Source organism: Lepidochelys kempii, chromosome 9 (genome assembly GCF_965140265.1).
Source record: "Lepidochelys kempii isolate rLepKem1 chromosome 9, rLepKem1.hap2, whole genome shotgun sequence".
NCBI lineage: Eukaryota > Metazoa > Chordata > Testudines > Cheloniidae > Lepidochelys > Lepidochelys kempii.
Window position 1 is genome coordinate 34,588,573 of NC_133264.1, and position 19,431 is coordinate 34,608,003.

At 41.7% G+C, this 19,431-nt stretch overlaps 1 protein-coding gene and 1 long non-coding RNA gene across 12 annotated transcripts in view; both read right to left on the reverse strand.

The window, feature by feature from the left end:
• Positions 1 to 19,431, reverse strand: part of AGFG1 (ArfGAP with FG repeats 1) — a 68,273-nt gene that overhangs the window by 41,877 nt on the left and 6,965 nt on the right. For all 11 annotated transcript variants that reach the window (XM_073359881.1, XM_073359882.1, XM_073359884.1 and 8 more), the window contains exon 2: positions 8,140 to 8,233. In XM_073359881.1, coding sequence (XP_073215982.1) covers positions 8,140 to 8,233 — 94 coding nt within the window. The remainder of the gene's footprint in view (positions 1 to 8,139; positions 8,234 to 19,431) is intronic.
• LOC140917324 (uncharacterized) lies at positions 664 to 4,309 on the reverse strand. The gene is made up of 2 exons (XR_012160789.1): positions 2,123 to 4,309; positions 664 to 1,186 (listed from the first exon to the last, which is right to left on the reverse strand). It is a non-coding gene; the product is annotated as an uncharacterized lncRNA (long non-coding RNA).

The window sequence follows — 19,431 nt, forward strand, 5'->3', positions numbered from 1 at the left end:
CAGGGTGTCTGTCTCCAGTTGGGCGGCACGGCTGCCAGTCACGCTGCTCTGAGCGGCAGGGTAAGGCAGCCAGTCCTGGGGGGCAGTCAGGGGACAGGGAGCGGTTGGATGGGGCAGAGGTTAGTGCTGGATGGGTCAGGGGTTCTGAAGGGGGCAGTAAGTCAGTGGGTGGGAAGTGGGAGGGGTCAGATGGGGGCGGGGACCAGGCTGTTTGGGGAGGCACAGCCTTCCCTACCCAGCCCTCCATACAATTTCGCACCCCAATGTGGCCCTTGGGCCAAAACGTTTGCCCACCCCGTTATAGCGGCATGTTGCACACTGCATAATATTTGTGAAAGGAAGGGTAAAAAGTTTACTCAGCGGTGGACTGCCGAGGCAGAACACTTGGCTGTTGATTTTGAGCAGCCAGATACCCAGGCTATTAAAGGAGTGCAATGTGGGGCAATGAGAATCAGAGATGCCTTAAGGCAACACGTTGAAGATGAAAACCAGTAATGTTTGTTGCTATGCGTGGGACTGTAATGGCTAATTAAATTTGGTATACTACGAAGCAGTTGTGATTGTTAAGGCCTAGGATTTAATATAAGGAATTGATAAAAAGTGCCTGTTGATTTGCAGGTGTCATCTGCTATTGTAACTTGCACGGAAATAAATAAAAAGTGCTTACAATTCAAAGAACTTTGCTTTTATTGCCAAATAAACCACACCACCACACGCACACACAGATTTTTGGTAGGGGAGAAGGTACTGGGGGCAGGAATGACTAAGCTAGCGTAAGTCCAGCTTTTGTTTGAAAAGCTGTCTGTGGGGGTGGAGTGTAGAGGAAAGCACGAAGTGCCAGAAAGCGGAAAGGAATGTGCAGGCGGAGTTTGTGGAGCACACGAGAAAGAGTTCTGAATGTGCTAAAGGGGAGAGCGCACACGCATCTGCTCAGTCTGGACTGTTACAAGAGACTGGAGCATGTCAGTTTGATGCTCCAAAACTTTTATCACCCTCTCTGTAGCATCCCTATTGTACGCATCATTTTACTTTCTTTCCTGCTTGTCACTTTCCCTCCATTTCTTGCATTCAGTCTTTTCTGCCTCTGAAGCAGCACCTCCCAGAATATATCTTCCTTGCTTCGTCTTGGGCATTTTATCTGGCGCAGATGCTCTGCTGCTGTTGGGAGGACTTCTCAAGGTCATGTCTGGAGAGGCATAATTAACAACAAACAGAAGTACTATTGTCAACTACACACAGAGCATTGAAATACTACATTAAAATACACAGCTGGTAACATACTTAGTTTCTCTGTGACCCTAGGCAAGCACATGTGCAGGAGAACACCCCAAGTATGGTGAGTGAACCCAAGGGCAGGGGCATTCTTCATCGTTGAAAAGCAATGTGAAAGGGTTGTGGGGCACTTATAGGGGGCAACACTCTAAATTTTCCCACCACTTTCCACAGGTGGGGTCACTAGGGAAGATCTCACTCCTGAGGGGAAGCAAGGGTGCATCTGCTACATACTTGTGGCTTCTGCCCCAATCCCTATGCTGCTTGCCTGTGTGCAGCCTTTAGCCCTGCCCAAGTAATTGCAGTGTGGCACAGGAAAGCATCTCTCAATGGGGGAAGGAACAAAGCAGCTCTGCCAAGTAACCTCTGGCAGAGGATTGCTGAGTACCTCCAGGACAGTTTCCTAGAGATCTCTCTGGAATATTCTTGTGAAATCTTGGAGTGCATCAACTCCCTGTTTCGTTGTACTGCCTCGCTGTGCGGGGAAGTGCCCAGCACACAGAAACACAGCCAGCCTTGTATATTTCTCTGCCCTCTCCTCTCCTTGTTCTGGCTCGCCAGAGAGCAACTGCTGAGACTGGCTAGACACCTCTAGAATAGAGAGCAGCTCCGACTGGATGCACCACCAGGCAACTCTGCCATGGGCTTCACATCTTCTTCAGCCTCCACCTCATCATTAATGGACTTCCTCCTCTGGGTTAGGTACACTTTCTACTAGCTTCAGACATGCTGAAGTATCCACAGTGCTCTTGGCGGTGGAGGTGGGGTTGCCCTCTAGGATAGCATCCAACGCCTTATAAAAATGGCAAGTCTGGGGAACAGTACTGGAAAGAAAGTTTGCCTCCCTTGCCTCGTGGGATGCATTCCTCAGCTTCTTCACCTTTGCTCTGTACTGCAGTGTGTCCCACTCAGATCCCTTTTCGCACAAGCTGCACACAAGCTGGCAAAAGGTATCGAAATTCCTATGGCTAGAGCAAAGCTGGGACTAGACAGCCTCCTCTCCCCAAACACTTATCAGATCCAGTAGCTCCAGTGGTCCAAGAGCGAGATAGTTTGCTGCGCAGAGACGCCATAGCCACGTGGGAGGATGCGATGTGAGCTCTCCATGCTGAGCAAACAGAAAGGGGAATTTCAAAATTCCCGAGGCTTTAAAGGGGGAGTGGTGGAAGGTGGTTTATGTGGGGGCAGGGCTGCGGAGTTGAAAATGCTCAAAGTGGTCAGGATGGGCATTGTGGGACACCTTCTGGAGGCCAACAGCAGCGCTGAAATTAAGCATGGTGTCTACACTGACACTACAGAGATAAAGCCTTGGCACAAAAAGCCTTGACTCTCATCGAGGTTTTGTTTTTTAACAGCGCTGCAACTGACTAGTTTCATCACAAAACATGGCTTTGCAATGTGTACACCTCTGCTATTTCATCACCAAAAGCTGCCTTTTGGCAAAAAAGCTTGGCAGTTTAGACCAGCCCTTGGAATTAGGGGCTTATATACATTAATTACCACATAATAAAGTGAACTAGTCTAAAATGAAGATTAAGGAGCCAATCATGTTAAATATGGCATTACATTTCTTGCCAGATACAAGCGGTGAGAGAAGAACAAAAAAATAACCAATCGTTGCAGCTGTGATTGGTGTGTGCTGTAGGCAGTCAAAATGTCTACCGCCAATTACAATTGGAATGACACACATAGTTAGGCAACAATCCAAATTAATGTTCAATGGACTGTGCGTACATGCTACAACAAACATTCATGCTTGTTTTATTAGCTTTTAAACAATTCAATACTTGTTAGTCAAGACCAGCCTTCTCTTTTTTCGTCTCAATATGCATTATATTATTTTCTGTCCAACACTACCTTTCCATCCCACGTACAAGCAAAGCTAACAACTTGAGTGAGTTAAATTTTTACAACATGCCACTGAAAATGCACCCAACTGTTTCACGTCTAAGTCACAAGTTAGGATGGATTACTCATGGATTTGGCCTTCTAAAGAGCTAGACAAGGCCACCTTAAATCACTAGACATTGTTACAGGTCAGGCATTTCCTTTAAAAAAAATTTTTAAATGAATTTTTGATTGACAAAATTGAAAAGAATCATTGTTCAGCTACAAAGGTCAAAATTTAAGATAAAGTGCCAAAAGACAGATTACTGGAAATCAGGGCAAGTATTTTTTTAAACAGGTAGAACTGGGAAAGCTTTTTGGAATGGAGTGTTTAAAATTAGATATCTAAAATCTTAGACAGCCAACTTCTAATCAATTTTGTTAAAGAGCCCTGCAAAGCAACAGCATTGATATAAGAAACTGTCCAACAGTTTTCCTACGAAATGATATTATTTCTTATTTCTGCTTTCAAGATGTACATAAAATGTGCTACTTTGTGCAGCAAATTAGGCCAATAAAGTAAGCGTTTCATTGGGATACTCCAATTTTCTCCAGAAATCAGATACATTCTGGACTATTTTATATCTCAAGAGGACAACAGAAAAAAAATGCTTATTTTAACAAATCAAGTATATTTTAATTGTTCCATTCTTTTTTTTTTTTTTTTTGACTAAAACATTAAAGCACTATCCAAGAGATGCTCTGTAATCAACATTTATACTTCATCTAAGTTTACTTAACTTATACTAAAGAGATCTACTCTTGTTGATACTACACCACTAAGGACAAGCTACTGTGTCTCTAAGGCAACCTGAAACCAATTTACCCAGTGAGGCCCTCTGGTTTCTGGAGCAGCTTTGTTTAAGTCAAAGCAGCATTTTGAAAAGGGAACAATACAGTCAGCACAGTGATCCCCATGTTACTTGTTTTGATATTAAACTCAAGCCGCCTATGTTGTCCCATTTAATTTTCAACATACTGAAGATCTTTGGACTGATAATACAAATGCAACACAGAAGCAATTAAAAGAGACAGTGAGGTTTGATGGTTTTGGCACCTTAAAACGGAGTTTAGTATTATGGGTGAAACATTAGCTGTATATTTCTGCTATAAGAAAAGGAGTACTTGTGGCACCTTAGAGACTAAAATTTATTTGAGCATAAGCTTTCGTGAGCTACAGCTCACTTCATCAGATGCATTCAGTGGTATTTTCCACTGAATGCATCCGATGAACTTAGCTGTAGCTCACGAAAGCTCATGCTCAAATAAATTTGTTAGTCTCTAAGGTGCCACAAGTACTCCTTTTTCTTTTTGCGAATACAAACTAACACGGCTGCTACTCTGATTTCTGCTACAGTTATCTTCATGTAGTAAAAGAGCAGTTATTTGCACCTCTTAGCCACTGTTGCAAACTTTTGAAGACACTGGAAGTGTGAACAGAATATAGACCAATGAAAAGCTTTCTTGGCAATCGTAATATTTTAAATTAAACTTTGATTCTAGAACATAATGCTATGAACAAGAGGGTGGTATCTGTAGCAAATTCCATGATCAGAGTTTTACACTGTGATCAGAACATTCAGAGCCCCAGCTACACCCCCAAACCAACACAAAGCTACAATATTTTATAACGTATTCAAGCCCTGACTTGAAGATTTGTGAAACTGCAACACTATTCCGATTTAAATGTTTGATTTTAAACAGTTACGAGCCAAACAATTTCATAATTAGACTAATAACTTCAGATTTTGTTCAAGTCGGTCTAGAAATGATTGCTAGTCAAACTCTTCAGAAAGTGCTATGTATCACCCCCAAAAAAGCAGCTTTTTAAAAAAGATTTTCCTACTTTCATTCTTAAAGCTGAACCAGATTGTCATCAAAGAACATGCTTATACTTTGTTATAAAGGATGATCATTTGTAGGGCTGTCAGTCAGCTAACTCATGAGATTAACAAAAAATTAATCACGATTAATAAGTTTTAATCGCACTGTTAAACAATAATAGAATACCAACTGAAATGTGTTGTAAATATGTTTGGATGTTTTTCTACATCAAATATATTGATTTCAATTATAGCTCAGAATACAAAGTGTATAATGCTCACTTTATATTTATTACAAATATTTGCACTGTAAAAGTGATAAACAGAAGAAATAGTATTTTTCAATTCACTTAATAGAAGTATCACAGAATCATAGAATATCAGGGTGGGACCTCAAGAGGCCATCTAGTCCAACCCCCTGCTCAAAGTAGGGCCAATCCCCAAGTTTTGCCTCAGATCCCTAAATGGTCCCCTCAAGGATTGAACTCACAACCCTGGGTTGAGCAGGCCAATGCTCAAAACCACTGAGCTATCCTTCCCACCCCCCCATTCCCCTACCATACTGTAGGTGAAAGTGCAACTTGTAATTTTTTTTTTAAAAAAACAAACAACTGCACTCAAAACAAAGTAAAACTTCAGCGCCTATAAGCTTCATGCTTACCTACATGCTTCCATGCTGATGATCTCGTTTAAAAAAAAGTGTTAATTAAATTTGTGATTGAACTCCTTGGGGGAGAATTGTGTGTCCCCTGCTCCCTTTTACCGCATTCTGCCATATATTTCATAGCAATTATAGCAGTCTTGGATGATGACCCAGCACATGTTGTTCACTTTAAGGACACTTTCACTGCAGATTTAACAAAATGCAAAGAAGGTACCAATGTGAGATTTCTAAAGATAGCTACAGCACTCATCCCAAGGTTTAAGAATCTGAGGTACCTTCCAAAATCTCAGAGGAATAAAGATGTGGAATATGCTGTCAGAAGTCTTAAAAGGGCAACATTACAATGCAGAAACTGCAGAACCTGAACCACCAAAAAAGAAAATCAACCTTCTGTTGGTGGCACCTGACTCAGATGATGAAACTGGACATGTGTCAGTCCGCACTGTTTTGGATCGTTATCAAGCAGAACCTGTCATCAGCATGGAAGCATGTCTTCTCAAATGGTGCCCGAAGCATGAAGGGGCACACGAATGTTTAGCATATCTGGCACATAAATACCTTGCAACACCAGCTACAAAAGTGTCAGGTGAATGCCTGTTCTCAATTTCAGGTGTCATTGTAAACAAGAAGCAGGGAGCATTATCTCCTGTAAACCTAAACAAACTTGTTTGTCTCAGCTAGTGGCTGAACAAGGAGGAGGACTGAGTGGACCTGTAGGCTCTGAAGTTTTACGCTGTTTTGGTTTTGAGTGCAGTTATGTAACAAAAAACCCCTACATTTGTAAATTGCACTTTCACAATAAAGAGATTAAAGTACTTGTATGAGGTGAACTGAAAAATCCTATTTCTTTTGTTTATCCTTTTTACAGTGCAAATGTTTGTAATAAAGTGAGCACCGTACACTTCGCATTCTGTGCTGTAATTGAAATCAATATATTTGAAAAATGCAGAAAAACATCCAAAAATATAACAAACTTCAATTGATATTCTATTACTAACAGTGAGATCAATCAGGTTTTTTTTTAAATTTTTTGATAGCCCTAATCATTTTTAGTGACTTGCCTTGTCAACATTCTCTTAAAGCATAAGTAAGTAGTCTCTAATCCAGCGGTCTCCAACCTTTTTATGCACAAGATCACTTTTTGAATTTAAGTGCAACACAGGATCTACCCTGCCCCTTCCCCAAAGCCCCGCCCTGCTCACTCCAACACCCTCTCTCCACCCTCACTCACTTTCACTGGGCTGGGGCAGGGAGTTCGGGTTCAGGAGGGGGTGTGGGCTCTGTGTTTGGGCCAAGGGGTTCAGAATGCAGAAGGGGGCTGGTTCCAGGCTGAGTCTGGGGCAGGAAAATGGGGTGCGGAAGGGGGCTCCAGGCTGAGGTTGGGGCAGGGAGGCGGGGTGCGGGCTTCCGCCGGGTGGCACTTACCTCAGGTGGCTCCTGGTCAGCAGCACAGCAAGGCTAAGGCAGGCTCCCTGCCAGGTCCCTGACCCACACCACTCCTGGAAGGGGCCAATGCACCCCTGTGGCCCCGGGAGAGGGGGGGTGGGGGAACTGGCTCTGTGTGCTGCCCCTCTGCAGGCACTGCCTCTGGAGCTCCCATTGGCCACAGTTCACCGTTCTCGGTCAATGGGAGCTGCGGGGGGAGTGACTGCAGGAAGGAGCAGCGCAAAGACCCCTGCCCCTCTGCAGGGGCCTACTGGCTGCTTTCAGGAGTAGCATGGGGGCAGAGCAGGCAGGGAGCCTGCCTTAGCGGCAGCCCCACTACATCACCAGCCGGAGATCACGATCAACCTGGCAGAGTCTTCAGGATCGGCCAGACGATTGCGTTCGACCAGTTGGTGACCACTGCTCTAATCCATAATGCTGTAATACTTCCACTGTGGGCTCCAATAAGTTCTCTGCCCCCTTTCCTTCTGCTACCCTTCCTCCCCTCCAGGGCTTTAAGAACTGATTTTACTGACCTGTTTTTACTGACTTTTTGCCATGTGCACGATAGATATAAGAGCATGCAACAGATTTATTCTGTTTAATATTCTTTGTCTTCAGACACTGGTGATGCCTTCAGTCTCCATGGATGGAGCTTACAGGGCAGGAAAATAAGAGTGCATACTGCATCTCTCAGGAACACACAGCAGAAGGTAATAGGAGTTGCAGCATAACGGACTGACATACTTCAAGCACCTGACTAGACTTTCTCCAAGCCAAGGGAGGGGAAATGGACACCTAAAAAGAAGGGTAAAGGTTCCAGCTGTATGACCCCAGGTCTCTCCTGGTTAGTGAATAGTGCATTAATTGATCAAAATCACAATGTTTTCCCATGGTAACTGAAAGAAATTCTCTTTTTTAAAATGTCCATTCAGAAGATGGAATTCTTCAGTCTACTTTTGGGCTGCAGCACTTGTATGTTCTCTAGAGAAATTCTTAAAATCAAATATTGGAACAAATTAAGTCATTCACCAAACATTAGGTATTCTACAATAAATAAGCACTTACTTCATTCCCATGTTTCTGCAGAAATTCTATTTCCTGTTGCGTGAATGTGGTCATGGAGATAGATTTAACCCTGTGGGGTGGATTTAAACCTCGCCTAAAGAAGTAGAAGAAACTTTTGTCAGTATTCTGAAAAATCAAAACGTAATACCACTTCTATATTTCCAATAAGCTAAAAAACAATTTAAATTAAAATATGGTTTAAAGAGCTGGGCTTGGGAAGATATGCAGTGAAACTACAGCCAACCAACCTAGTGAACCCTGAATGGTACTGTATATTAAATATACTACACACAAACTACATTAGAGGAATGTTGAGCCTGCAAAGTCAATCCCCATATTTGCTTGTGCAACCTTAATTTTGCCTCTTTGTTAACTATGATAGGTTTTTGTTATATAACTTTTTCCTACAGTCCAAGTGTCCCTCCCTCAGCGACTCATCCAATCTTCTTTCCCCCCCACACCTCAGCCTCTTCTCCCAGTCCTTGCCCAGCCAGTCCCAGTTCTCCCTGCTCCTTTCCCAATCTTGCTTTTTGTCAGATCTTTGACCTCTCCCCAACCCTACCACTAATCCTCAGTCCCAGTCATTTTGCCTAGTCAATTTCAGCTTCCATCTCTACCTGCCAGTCTCCCTGCCCACCTTGTCTTTGCTCCGATTTAGTCCACCCTCCATCCCCATGTCTGCCTTATTCCCTCTGCATTCAAATCCAGGCAGCTTCTTCCTTCACACTGCCTGTGCACCAGCGGGGGAAATATGAGACCACAAGAGAGGCACCTTACTTTCAGTTCCAGTGCCCAGACCAAGATCCAGCACAGCTCCAATGGAAAGTTTCATTGAGCTCCAAAGTAGAACATGCTCAGTGCCAACAGAATCTGAGAATTTAGCTGCTAAAATGAACCTATACGGAGCATGGGTAAATCACAATTTTTCAAAGGCTTATAATTTGGCCAAATTTTCATGAAAACAGCCAACAATGCATTCCTAACAAAGGCTACACCCCTGCTCCCACCCCCATCCCACCAAATGTAAAGTCCTTGCACCAAAGCATGGGTGCACTAGAGCTGCTGAAAGATATCACCACCAGAAATTTTAACATAAAATTACACTTTCCCCTCCAAAATGGCTGAAATTTCAAAAAAAGATCAGCCTTAGACAGTCTCCTGACATAGAAAATTCCAGCCCAAACAGTTAAATGCTGCCATAGTTACAAAAAATTGAAAACAGGATCTTATAATGGGAAACGTCCGGCAACCTTAGTAACAGGCATGCTACAAACCCTGCCGGTAATATTATAGAGATCATGTTTAAAAACAGTTATGGTTTTGCAAATAGGGAACAATCATTTTAACTGGAGCCTTCTAACGTAATGTATGCACTGGATATGCAAGTGGGTTAAAATGCCTTTTGCTTTAGCTACACTGCACTCTTGCATCCGATGCAATAATTTATACTAATACAGAGACCAATCTAAAAAAAATTATGTTGGACAACAGTAGTTCAGTGTGAAGCTCTGGATGAGGTTTTGGTTTGTAGCAACAAGGTTTTGTCAACATTAATCTAGTGTTTTTGCTGTTAGAGTTCCAGCTGCAAAGGACACCTGCCCACTGAGGAAGTGATTCAGAAGTAAGGAGCATAATATAAGCTTCTAAGTACTCCTTGAGAAGCTACTCCTAGGAGCTTGTGGCCCCTTTTGTTCAACTTTATTAACTATGCAACAATCTTGAAGGACCTGACTCAAGATATGAGGTGTCAATCCAGCTTGAGGGATAAATTCTGTCTTGCTTGAAGGAGCCATTAGATTTATGTATTTATTTGCAAGTGGAGAGGTTTTGGGTGGAATGAAAGTTACTCAAGGGTTTTGGGTTTTTATATTATATATTTGTGCTTGTAGTAATTCCCGTTTTGGGGATAGATGGAAAAAATTAAACAGAACATTTAACACATTAGCCAAGACGTAGATATTTCATTATTACTAGTTTGGTATAAAAAGGGAGTGACTGATATTTCTACTAATATAGGTTAGATAATAAATACCAAAAACAAATAATAACAAACTTTAACATTGGTGTTCACGAAGCCTGACTCAGGCTCCCTTTAAACATGTTTTTTACAAAAGCAAGTGACCCCAGTTAAATATTATAGACTGTAAACTCAATAATAGTTCCCCTTATAAAGAAAAAATATTATTTCCTTTTGACCACACTGGAAAAGATGATTGATAAAAAGCAAACAATTCAGTGGATGATAAATCAGAAGTTCCGAAGGATTTTTTTTTCCTGTTAGACCTCTCTCCTGTAAGGACGAGATTACTTTAGCAATTTGGGGTTGAGATGCCTAACTATGGATTTGGGAGGCACCCACATTTCAAAACGCCTGCTGGTCTTATTTTGCTGCAAAACATCAACCTGAATCTTACCAAGAGAAGTAAACAATTTACAGTTTAATTCCATACCCAATTACATCAACTCAAAATATTTCTAGTGTTAAGGGAGTTTCTCCACTCTGAGAACTAATCCTAATTGTGATGAAGTGAAATATTCACAGCTCCCTGGAATGATCATTGCATCCCACATTTTGGCTGCACAGGCCCCAAAGTAAGTTCAGATGGTATTAGGGATTAGCCTAGGCAGACAGAGCCTTAGGCAGGTGGGGAGCAGAGTTGGGGGGGGCGGGCTCTGGGCACCACCAAAATTTCTACAAACCTGCAGCCCCTGCTAAATCATTCTCATGTGCTTCACCAAGTATGATATACCCAGTTGTTTCAAGAAAGTGACCGGGCAGTCTTTACAAAAGAGTTGAAGTTATCAGAAAACATGTTATGCTTTAAAGAAGAGAAAGCAGGGATGCAGGACACTTTATACACTACAACAGCCCCCAGTTCCAGCCTTCTAGTTTCACAAAAAGACACTCTCACTTTACTTCCTCGTTGGAAATAATTCAAGTTGGTATCTGGGAAAGAAAAAGGGATAAATATTGCTCTCTCTTTTTACACTATTTGCTGAGACGACCAATCTGAGGGAAAGCAAGTGTACAGTCAAGCCATTCCAAATGTTTGAGGTCCAGCTGACATGGGCAAGAATGAATCTTGGGCTTGTATGGTTGGACACACATTACAACAGGGAAAAAAAATGGGAAATATGTTCAAGTGTACACATTTATCTATAGACCTACAGAGAGCGAGTCACTTCAGCTCTATTCACGTGCAAATACCATATTAACACAGCAAACTCATCTACTTCTGTGATTAGAGTAGCATTTCTGCCCTTCGTTTTGGTTACCATTGCTACAAGAATCTCCTGCAGTCCATAAAACCCAAGACTGGTCCAAAGATAACATTTGGCTAATTATTGACCAGTTGTCAAAAAACAGACAAATATTTTAAGCACAAATTAGAACAGTCACAAAAAAAAGTAAGACTTGGTGGTCTCCAGTAGCCCTAGCCTTAGGTATTTTTGCTTAATTACAAAAACAAATTACTGAACTGAGTTATTTTAACTAGAACAATGAAAAACAATGAAATGAAGCTCTAGAAAATTAAAGAATAATTAATTTTACAGGTTAGCATTTAAATGTGAATGGACTTCAAGACTGAACAGTTACAAAAGAAAAATTAAACAGCAATTATGCAAGAAACAGTCATTTTTAAATGCACTTATGCTAAGTAGGTGGCCAACTCTACAAGCATCTTGCTTTTTGTTATTTTTCTTTACCAGCTTCAACTGCTACGTTTACATCTTTGTCGTCAAATTCATCAGCGTCTCCTTCTTCCTCTTTGTCTCGTGATTACTGAGTCATCTTTTCAGATGCCATTTTCTTCTGTAATCTTAAATTGTGATTCACAGTCACCAGCTTCCGAGCAGTGAAGGTCTTCAGTCTATTCCTGGTTTTCAACTGGACGATTCCCTGAACTGACCAATTTCATTCTACACATGCAGCAGTACGTGGACGTGTTAAAAAATTTCTGCCACCATAGCGAGAGTGCAAGGAGGACACCCTTTTCCATCACAATGAAAGAGCAAGATGTTTTGATTTAACTGCTGGGACTGCACTCCACATTGCTTTGCAACTGAACGGGACACTTCTTGCTTTATAGATTTTCTACCTCCATCAGCACTGTTTGTTCATTCATTTGGATATCCTTTGAACATTTCAAACAGCCATTAAGAGGTCACAAGTTGAATTACATTAGTCTTCAGAAAGGGTTTGCCCTAGAAGCATGGATCAAGAAGGTAGGCAGTATTATGTGCAGGAACGACCACCTGATTTTTCAATGATATTTTGTCTATAATCTTTTTCTCTTCAGATTTTGTAAGTGGACTGTTCTTTTCACAGTCCACTACACAAATACGTTTCTTAATATTCAGGAACCTGTTTTTGGCTTCATACAATGTAGAACTACTATTTTCCATATTCTGAATGGACTGAGCTACAGTTTAGGCCAAGAGATGAAGGGGGATATGACCCCACCACTTCTTCAACCGAGGGCTGACTGAAGAGTCTTCTTGCATATCTGAAATTCTTTGAGGCATTTAACAGCAGATAGCCTTGTTGTGCTAGATGGGTTACTCAAGATGGGTAAAACTGAATGTTGTACTAAATTAAACAAGTACCATTTTTCAGCGTGTTTCTGAAAAATTTCACACTGCTCTTCACTTGTGTCATGTCACAGAGAGCGGTCAGATCTTCAACATCACCAATGAGAAGCCACGTTGTAAGGACAGCACATCCGTCACAGGGTTTGGATACTCAATTATCAACAAAGCCCAAGCAGCTTTCATATTAGCCACATTGTCAGTTAACGGAAATAACCTTCTGGGAACCAATTCATTGATTATATTTTTCAACTGGTCACCAATTTATTGGGCTATGTACTAATCCTCAATTGTGCATCAGAATAAGTAAAGCACTAGTTGTGAAGTTCTCATGAAGTTGATGGTACCCTCATTGTGAATATTGCTACATCCATCAGAAACTGCTTGTGCAATATGAACGTCAATCCTCTCTCTTTCACATAATCTGCTTTGGCATTCGGAAGAGTTCCTGTAAGCCATTTCCTACTCAGTACTTTATAAATTGGATGTAATTTACAACAATTTCTATCTTAAAAGATTTTCAACTATATGAAATGGTGTATTGCTGGCATAAATACCTCTGGCAAATATATGGTCAAGTTGGTTCTTCTGGTCAAAGGATATTCTCGCCGAAAAAACTTGTTAATTCCAACTTGAAGATCAGAAGACTTCCCAGGAGTAAGTTTTCAATGCTAAACTTATCAGAAGATGAAGAAATAGAACTAGCACCACTTTCATAGTCACCCATATTACTGCCCTCAGCATACAACTCCATGCTTTGTGATGATGCTGCCAAAGACGAAACAGAAGGAGAGTGCAGAGAAGGAAGAATTTTGCTGCAAAACAGTTTTCCCTTTCTTGCCATTTGACTGCAATAAATCTTTGCCAGTAGACAGACATCACTGAACACATCACAAGAATTCATGTTTCTCCATTCTATCTACATGTCACATACACAGAACAGAACCTGCACTCAGCTTTAACAGTTTTTCCATGTTCATGTTTAACAAACAAATTTTCCATATAAATTTTTTTTGGCTTTCCCCAAATCTACATAATTTATTAGGTCTCTGTTATTAATGTTTCACTACTTCTGGCATGCTCTTGTTCTCTGAATTTCAATCATCCAAAAGCCATTCACTTCTATTTCTAGTTGCTGCAGTTCCAGAAGATTCCATCCATCAAAATATTTTTTGATATGCTGCTTGTCTGCCAGCCCCCAGGACCAAACAAACAGTTAATAGACTGGCTTACCAACCCTCCTTAGTCATATTTCACCATCAATACCCAGTCTTAGCCCTTGTCACAAAAAAAAATAAAATAAAAAATAAGAACCTATGCATGCATGCATGCCAAATAAATGTAAGTATTGAGGCACATGTCACAGTACCTTATTTTCCAAGTTTTCCCACTTTTTACATCACTCCCTTGTTTTTCACAAAGGTCTTCTCCTACAACCCTGCTGTCCTTTAATTGTTATCACATCTGCTTCTGCACAGAAGCACCAGCATGGTCCTAATTAAAAAAGGAAGATTACTCACTGGGAGTTTAGTTAATGCTAATGTACGAGACTGAGACAATGAAACAGATTCTTTCCAAATTTTTTGTCACTATAGCAGTGTTGGTCATGTGTAAAAAGTAATCTACACCATGAGAAGCAGCATATATGACAAATTATACATAAGGTCAGACTTCAGAGTAAACAGTTCCATTTTTATATAGTGATAACTAAAGATTCCATGGTACTTTAAATAGCACTATTGTACCTAGTACTCCCTTCAGTAAGGCTATCCCTATACTACAGCGTTTCTGGTGAAGACTCTTGAAGCCAACAGGAGAGAGCTCTCCCATCAGCTTAATAACTCCTGCCTCCGCAAGAGAAGCTCTCCCCGACATAGCGCTCTCCACATCGGCGCTTAGGTCGCTATAATTTACATCACTCAGGGTGTGTATTATTCATACCTCTGAGAGACGTAAGTTATATTGGAGTAATATGCAGTGTAGACATAGCCTAAGATAGTTTATTTATAGATTCTGGTCTCCAAAAACTATTGATAGGATATGACTGTTAAATATTCCACGTCAGTGTATAAAACTTAGTTTGGAAAAGTCTACAGATATCTCACATATTTAAAAAGTGTTAAATAAAAGCATGCTCTATATTAAACATGGAATTATACAAAATGTGTTAAATGGATGATTTAAACAAATATGAAAAGTTTTAAATTGAAAATGCATCTTACAATTAAAAGTTAATAAAAAAGCATGTTAAATACAAAGCAGCATTTAACACTCAGTACTTGCATTAACCTCATTTATAAATGCATCCAGTTACCAGATTTCAATGCTGTTTCCACCTGATCATAATATTTTTGCATATCTTTAGGACCTCTCTCCTCCATCTGAGCTAAATTTTTTTAAAGGAGCACTCCCAATCACAACACAATTGAAAGGAAATTCTATACACAGAACTGCAGCTAAACAAATCTGTTGCAAATGCTGACAACAGTAGTCCATAATTTACTCCCAAGGGAATGTTGCATAAAAAAAAATAAGAATTCTGCACACAATATTTTAAAATTCTGCCAATTTTATTTATCAATAAATGAATGTGGAGGCTCCAGTACGGCAGTGGGGAGCACAGGCCACTGGCTGCATGGAGGTGGGACTGCAGCTCCCCCGGGACAGGGACTTGGCCATTGTGCTGTGTCAGGGTTTGGTGCAGCCTAAGGACCGGCCCTGCCCCTCCATGCCAGGTGCACTAGGTGTGGGCAGGCAGGCTCAATCTAGTAGAATTTAAGCGTGGAGGGGTTGGGGTGGAGGAAATCCAGGCATGGGGTAAGAGGGTCCTGTGTGGGGCAATCTTGGCATGGAGTGGCTCAGTGCGGGATATAGATACATAGGGTCTTATGGGGGGTATTCCGGATGCAGAAGCAATGGGACTCTGCAGGGAGGTCCAGGTGAAGGTGGTTTGGGGTCAGTGGGAGGGGAGGGTCTGGGTGCAGGGGGCTCATCAGGGTGGGGGTTAAGTGGGCCTGCTTAACGGGGGAGCCCCAGCTGCAGCAGAGGGGAAACGCCGCATGCCAGGCTCCCACTCCCCTGATCCAGATTTCCCTGTCCCCTTCTTTTCTGCATCCCCTCCCCTTCTCTCCCCAAATTGTTCCCTGTCCCATCCTCCTCCCCTCACTCCCACATCCCTCCTCCTTCCTTCCCCAACTGCCTCTCCCTCCCCCACCCCCTTTACCCCATCTCTCCCACCACAGGTACTCACTGTTGTCCTCACAGAGAGGGAACAACTGGCACTAGGAACCAGCATCCTGCTGCAGAGCCCATTGGCAAGCTCCAACAGCTGGGCAGTTCTGTGCTGGCAGGAAGTGGCATGTGATGCCGTGTGTCCCCCATCTCTCCTCTGTTTGGGGGGTATTGCCCCCGACCCTGCACACAGCTTCCCTTTGCTTCCATGTCACTTTCTTCAGGAAGCAAAGAAATCTGCCGGAGGCGGGGACGGATGACATTTTCTGTGTGTGCACAGAATTCCCCTAGGAGTAATAATTATTAGAAACCCTTACCACAAGACAAATGGGTTATAATATGTAATGTTGTATAATAATGTTTGGGTTTTTTTTGTTTGTTTGTTTGTTTGTTTTTTTAAAGGTCATCTTACATTTCTCTAGTCAGCTCCTATTATTCAGAACATCTTTCAAAAAAGATGCATTTAACATTCTCTTGCAAGAGAGACAGAGCGGAGGAATAAATTTTCATTCTTCACGTCCAACGTGGAATCACAGGATGACATATGTTTAGTGTTTTAAACATATCTGTACTTTAGAATGAGATTCTGTAATGCAATCACCACTCCTTGTTTTTATCTCTATCAAGGACCAGATGTGGGAGTGACTAGCTAGAACAGCATATTTTAAACTATTTGAGTAATCTGACCCCAGCATCTCCTGTGTGCAATCTGTATTCTCACATTCGCAGCAGATATTTTCCCAATTCCTCTGTCATAAATATAAAGGGAAGGGTAAACCCCTTTGAAATCCCTCCTGGCCAGGGGAAAGCTCCTCTCACCTGTAAAGGGTTAAGAAGCTAAAGGTAACCTCGCTGGCACCTGACCAAAATGACCAATGAGGAGACAAGATACTTTCAAAAGCTGGGAGGAGGGAGAGAAACAAAGGGTCTGTGTGTCTGTCTATATGCTGTTTTCTGCCAGGGATAGACCAGGAATGGAGTCTTAGAACTTTTAGTAAGTAATCTAGCTAGGTACGTGTTAGATTATGATTTCTTTAAATGGCTGAGAAAAGAATTGTGCTGAATAGAATAACTCTTTCTGTCTGTGTATCTTTTTTGTAACTTAAGGTTTTGCCTAGAGGGGTTCTCTATGTTTTTGAATCTAATTACCCTGTAAGATATCTACCATCCTGATTTTACAGGGGGGATTTCTTTATTTCTATTTTTATTAAAAGTCTTCTTGTAAGAAAACTGAATGTTTTTTCATTGTTCTCAGATCCAAGGGTTTGGGTCTGTGGTCACCTATGCAAATTGGTGAGGATTTTTATCCAACATTTCCCAGGAAAGGGGGGGTGCAAGTCTTGGGAGGATTGTTCATTGTTCTTAAGATCCAAGGGTCTGCGTCTGTAGTCACCTAGGCAAATTGGTGAGGCTTTTTACCAAACCTTGTCCAGGAAGTGGGGTGCAAGGTTTTGGGAAGTATTTTGGGGGGAAAGACGCGTCCAAACAGCTCTTCCCCAGTAACCAGTATTAGTTTGGTGGTGGTAGTGGCCAATCCAAGGACAACGGGTGGAATATTTTGTACCTGGGGAAGTTTTGACCTAAGCTGGTAAGAATAAGCTTAGGAGGTTTTTCATGCAGGTCCCCACATCTGTACCCTAGAGTTCAGAGTGGGGGAGGAACCTTGACATCCTCTAATCCATGGCCTGCCATTAATTAATTGTCATTTAAAAACTATTTTATTCCATGCTGCTTTCAACAAGGAATCACTCATATGTCTTACAGGAAGAATCTCTACATGCATTGCAGACATTATTATTTTTGGCATATTGCAATGATTGCAGTGTAGATTATAGATCCCTTTTATACCATGGAAACGATCATTCATGTTTTTCTTCTAGGGGGAAGTCACTTTCATGAATGCAGCAAGTGGCATACTTCAACAAAATGCTATACCAACGTTTCCCAAATGGTGGGTTCCAATCCACCAGTGGGACACAGGTAGGGTCTAAGTGGGTCAAACATGCCTCAGAAGTACTCCTCCACCCATGCTCTCACTTCCCCAGGACAGCAAGGAATGGCATGTGGAGCAGGATCTGGGCAGCAGTGCAGAGCAAGCCCCTCTGGGGTACAAGCAAGATGTGACAGGCTGCTGACTGTCCACTCACTGATTCTGGACACTTACTCCACACTGCTACTGTTGCCAACCCAGATCCCACTCATTTTACCAGAAGCCAGGCAGCGATCACAGCCACCTAGGACTGCAGGAGAGGACAGGGCTGAGAAGAGTCAAGCAGGAGACCTGGGCTGAGAAGGGTAGGGCAAGGGTAATGGGGGGTTCACAAAGATAAAATGGTGGTTGATTTTAGTAAAAAAAAAAAAAAAAAAAAAAGCCTTAGTAAAAAAAAAAACTTTTCAGAACCACTATACTATAGTCTTATATTTAATTTAAGGGTACTGAACAGACATACGTTACCCTGATGAAAACCTCATGCTATAATTTATAGTCCTGATGTAACTAGCATCTTTACAGTTCTTTACAGCAGTTAGAGTAAGAAATTCAGTTAGGTTGTCATTGGAGATTAAGTATTGAAAATACAGACCTAGAGCCAGTTTTTGTGCATCTTTTTGTAGTTGCCCTTGCAAACGCATTTTGTTCCAAGATCAGAATGCTCATCCTAAACAGCAGAGTAGCCCAAGCTCAAAGAAAACCATGTTTTTCTCCTTTGCAAATAGCACATCTGATGTGGCATAAGGGGAATAGGCCCTTATTCCCAGTGAATCAAGAGTCAGACATCCTGCCTGAGGGACATATACCAATCCATAAAGAGAAGGCCACCCTCTTGCACTACCAAAGGCTAAGTACACTATCTCAGCAACCCTCCCAGCAACTGCTCCCTTATAAGACAAGGAAATTTTGACCACAACCTCTAATCCCCAGCATGACAAAGCATTGTACCACCACAAGATGGATGCTCTATTGCATCAGTTACTACTGATAATTGCATAAATGTTTTTTAAGTCTCATTCTTATGAATATGGACATAAGACATTTGGTTGTCAAACTTAATATGTTATTAGTCCAACAACCTTATTAGTTGGGGATACTTGTTGTTTGATTTCTTTTAAAGGGGGTTGCTTGGTAAAGGTGGTGATGGAATGTAGGCATCCCTAGGAGATTGATTTAAGGATAGGTTTCAGAGTAGCAGCTGTGTTAGTCTGTATTCGCAAAAAGAAAAGGAGTACTTGTGGCACCTCAGAGACTAACCAATTTATTTGAGCATGAGCTTTCGTGAGCTACAGCTCACTGCATCCGATGAAGTGAGCCATAGCACACGAAAGCTTGGGCTCAAATAAATTGGTTAGTCTCTGAGGTGCCACAAGTACTCCTTTTGATTTAAGGATATGGTAAATGACAGTGGAGCACAGTGGACTGTGCCAGCAAGTGGAGAAGTAGAAGGAAATGTACCATTAGGAGACCACTTTATTTTG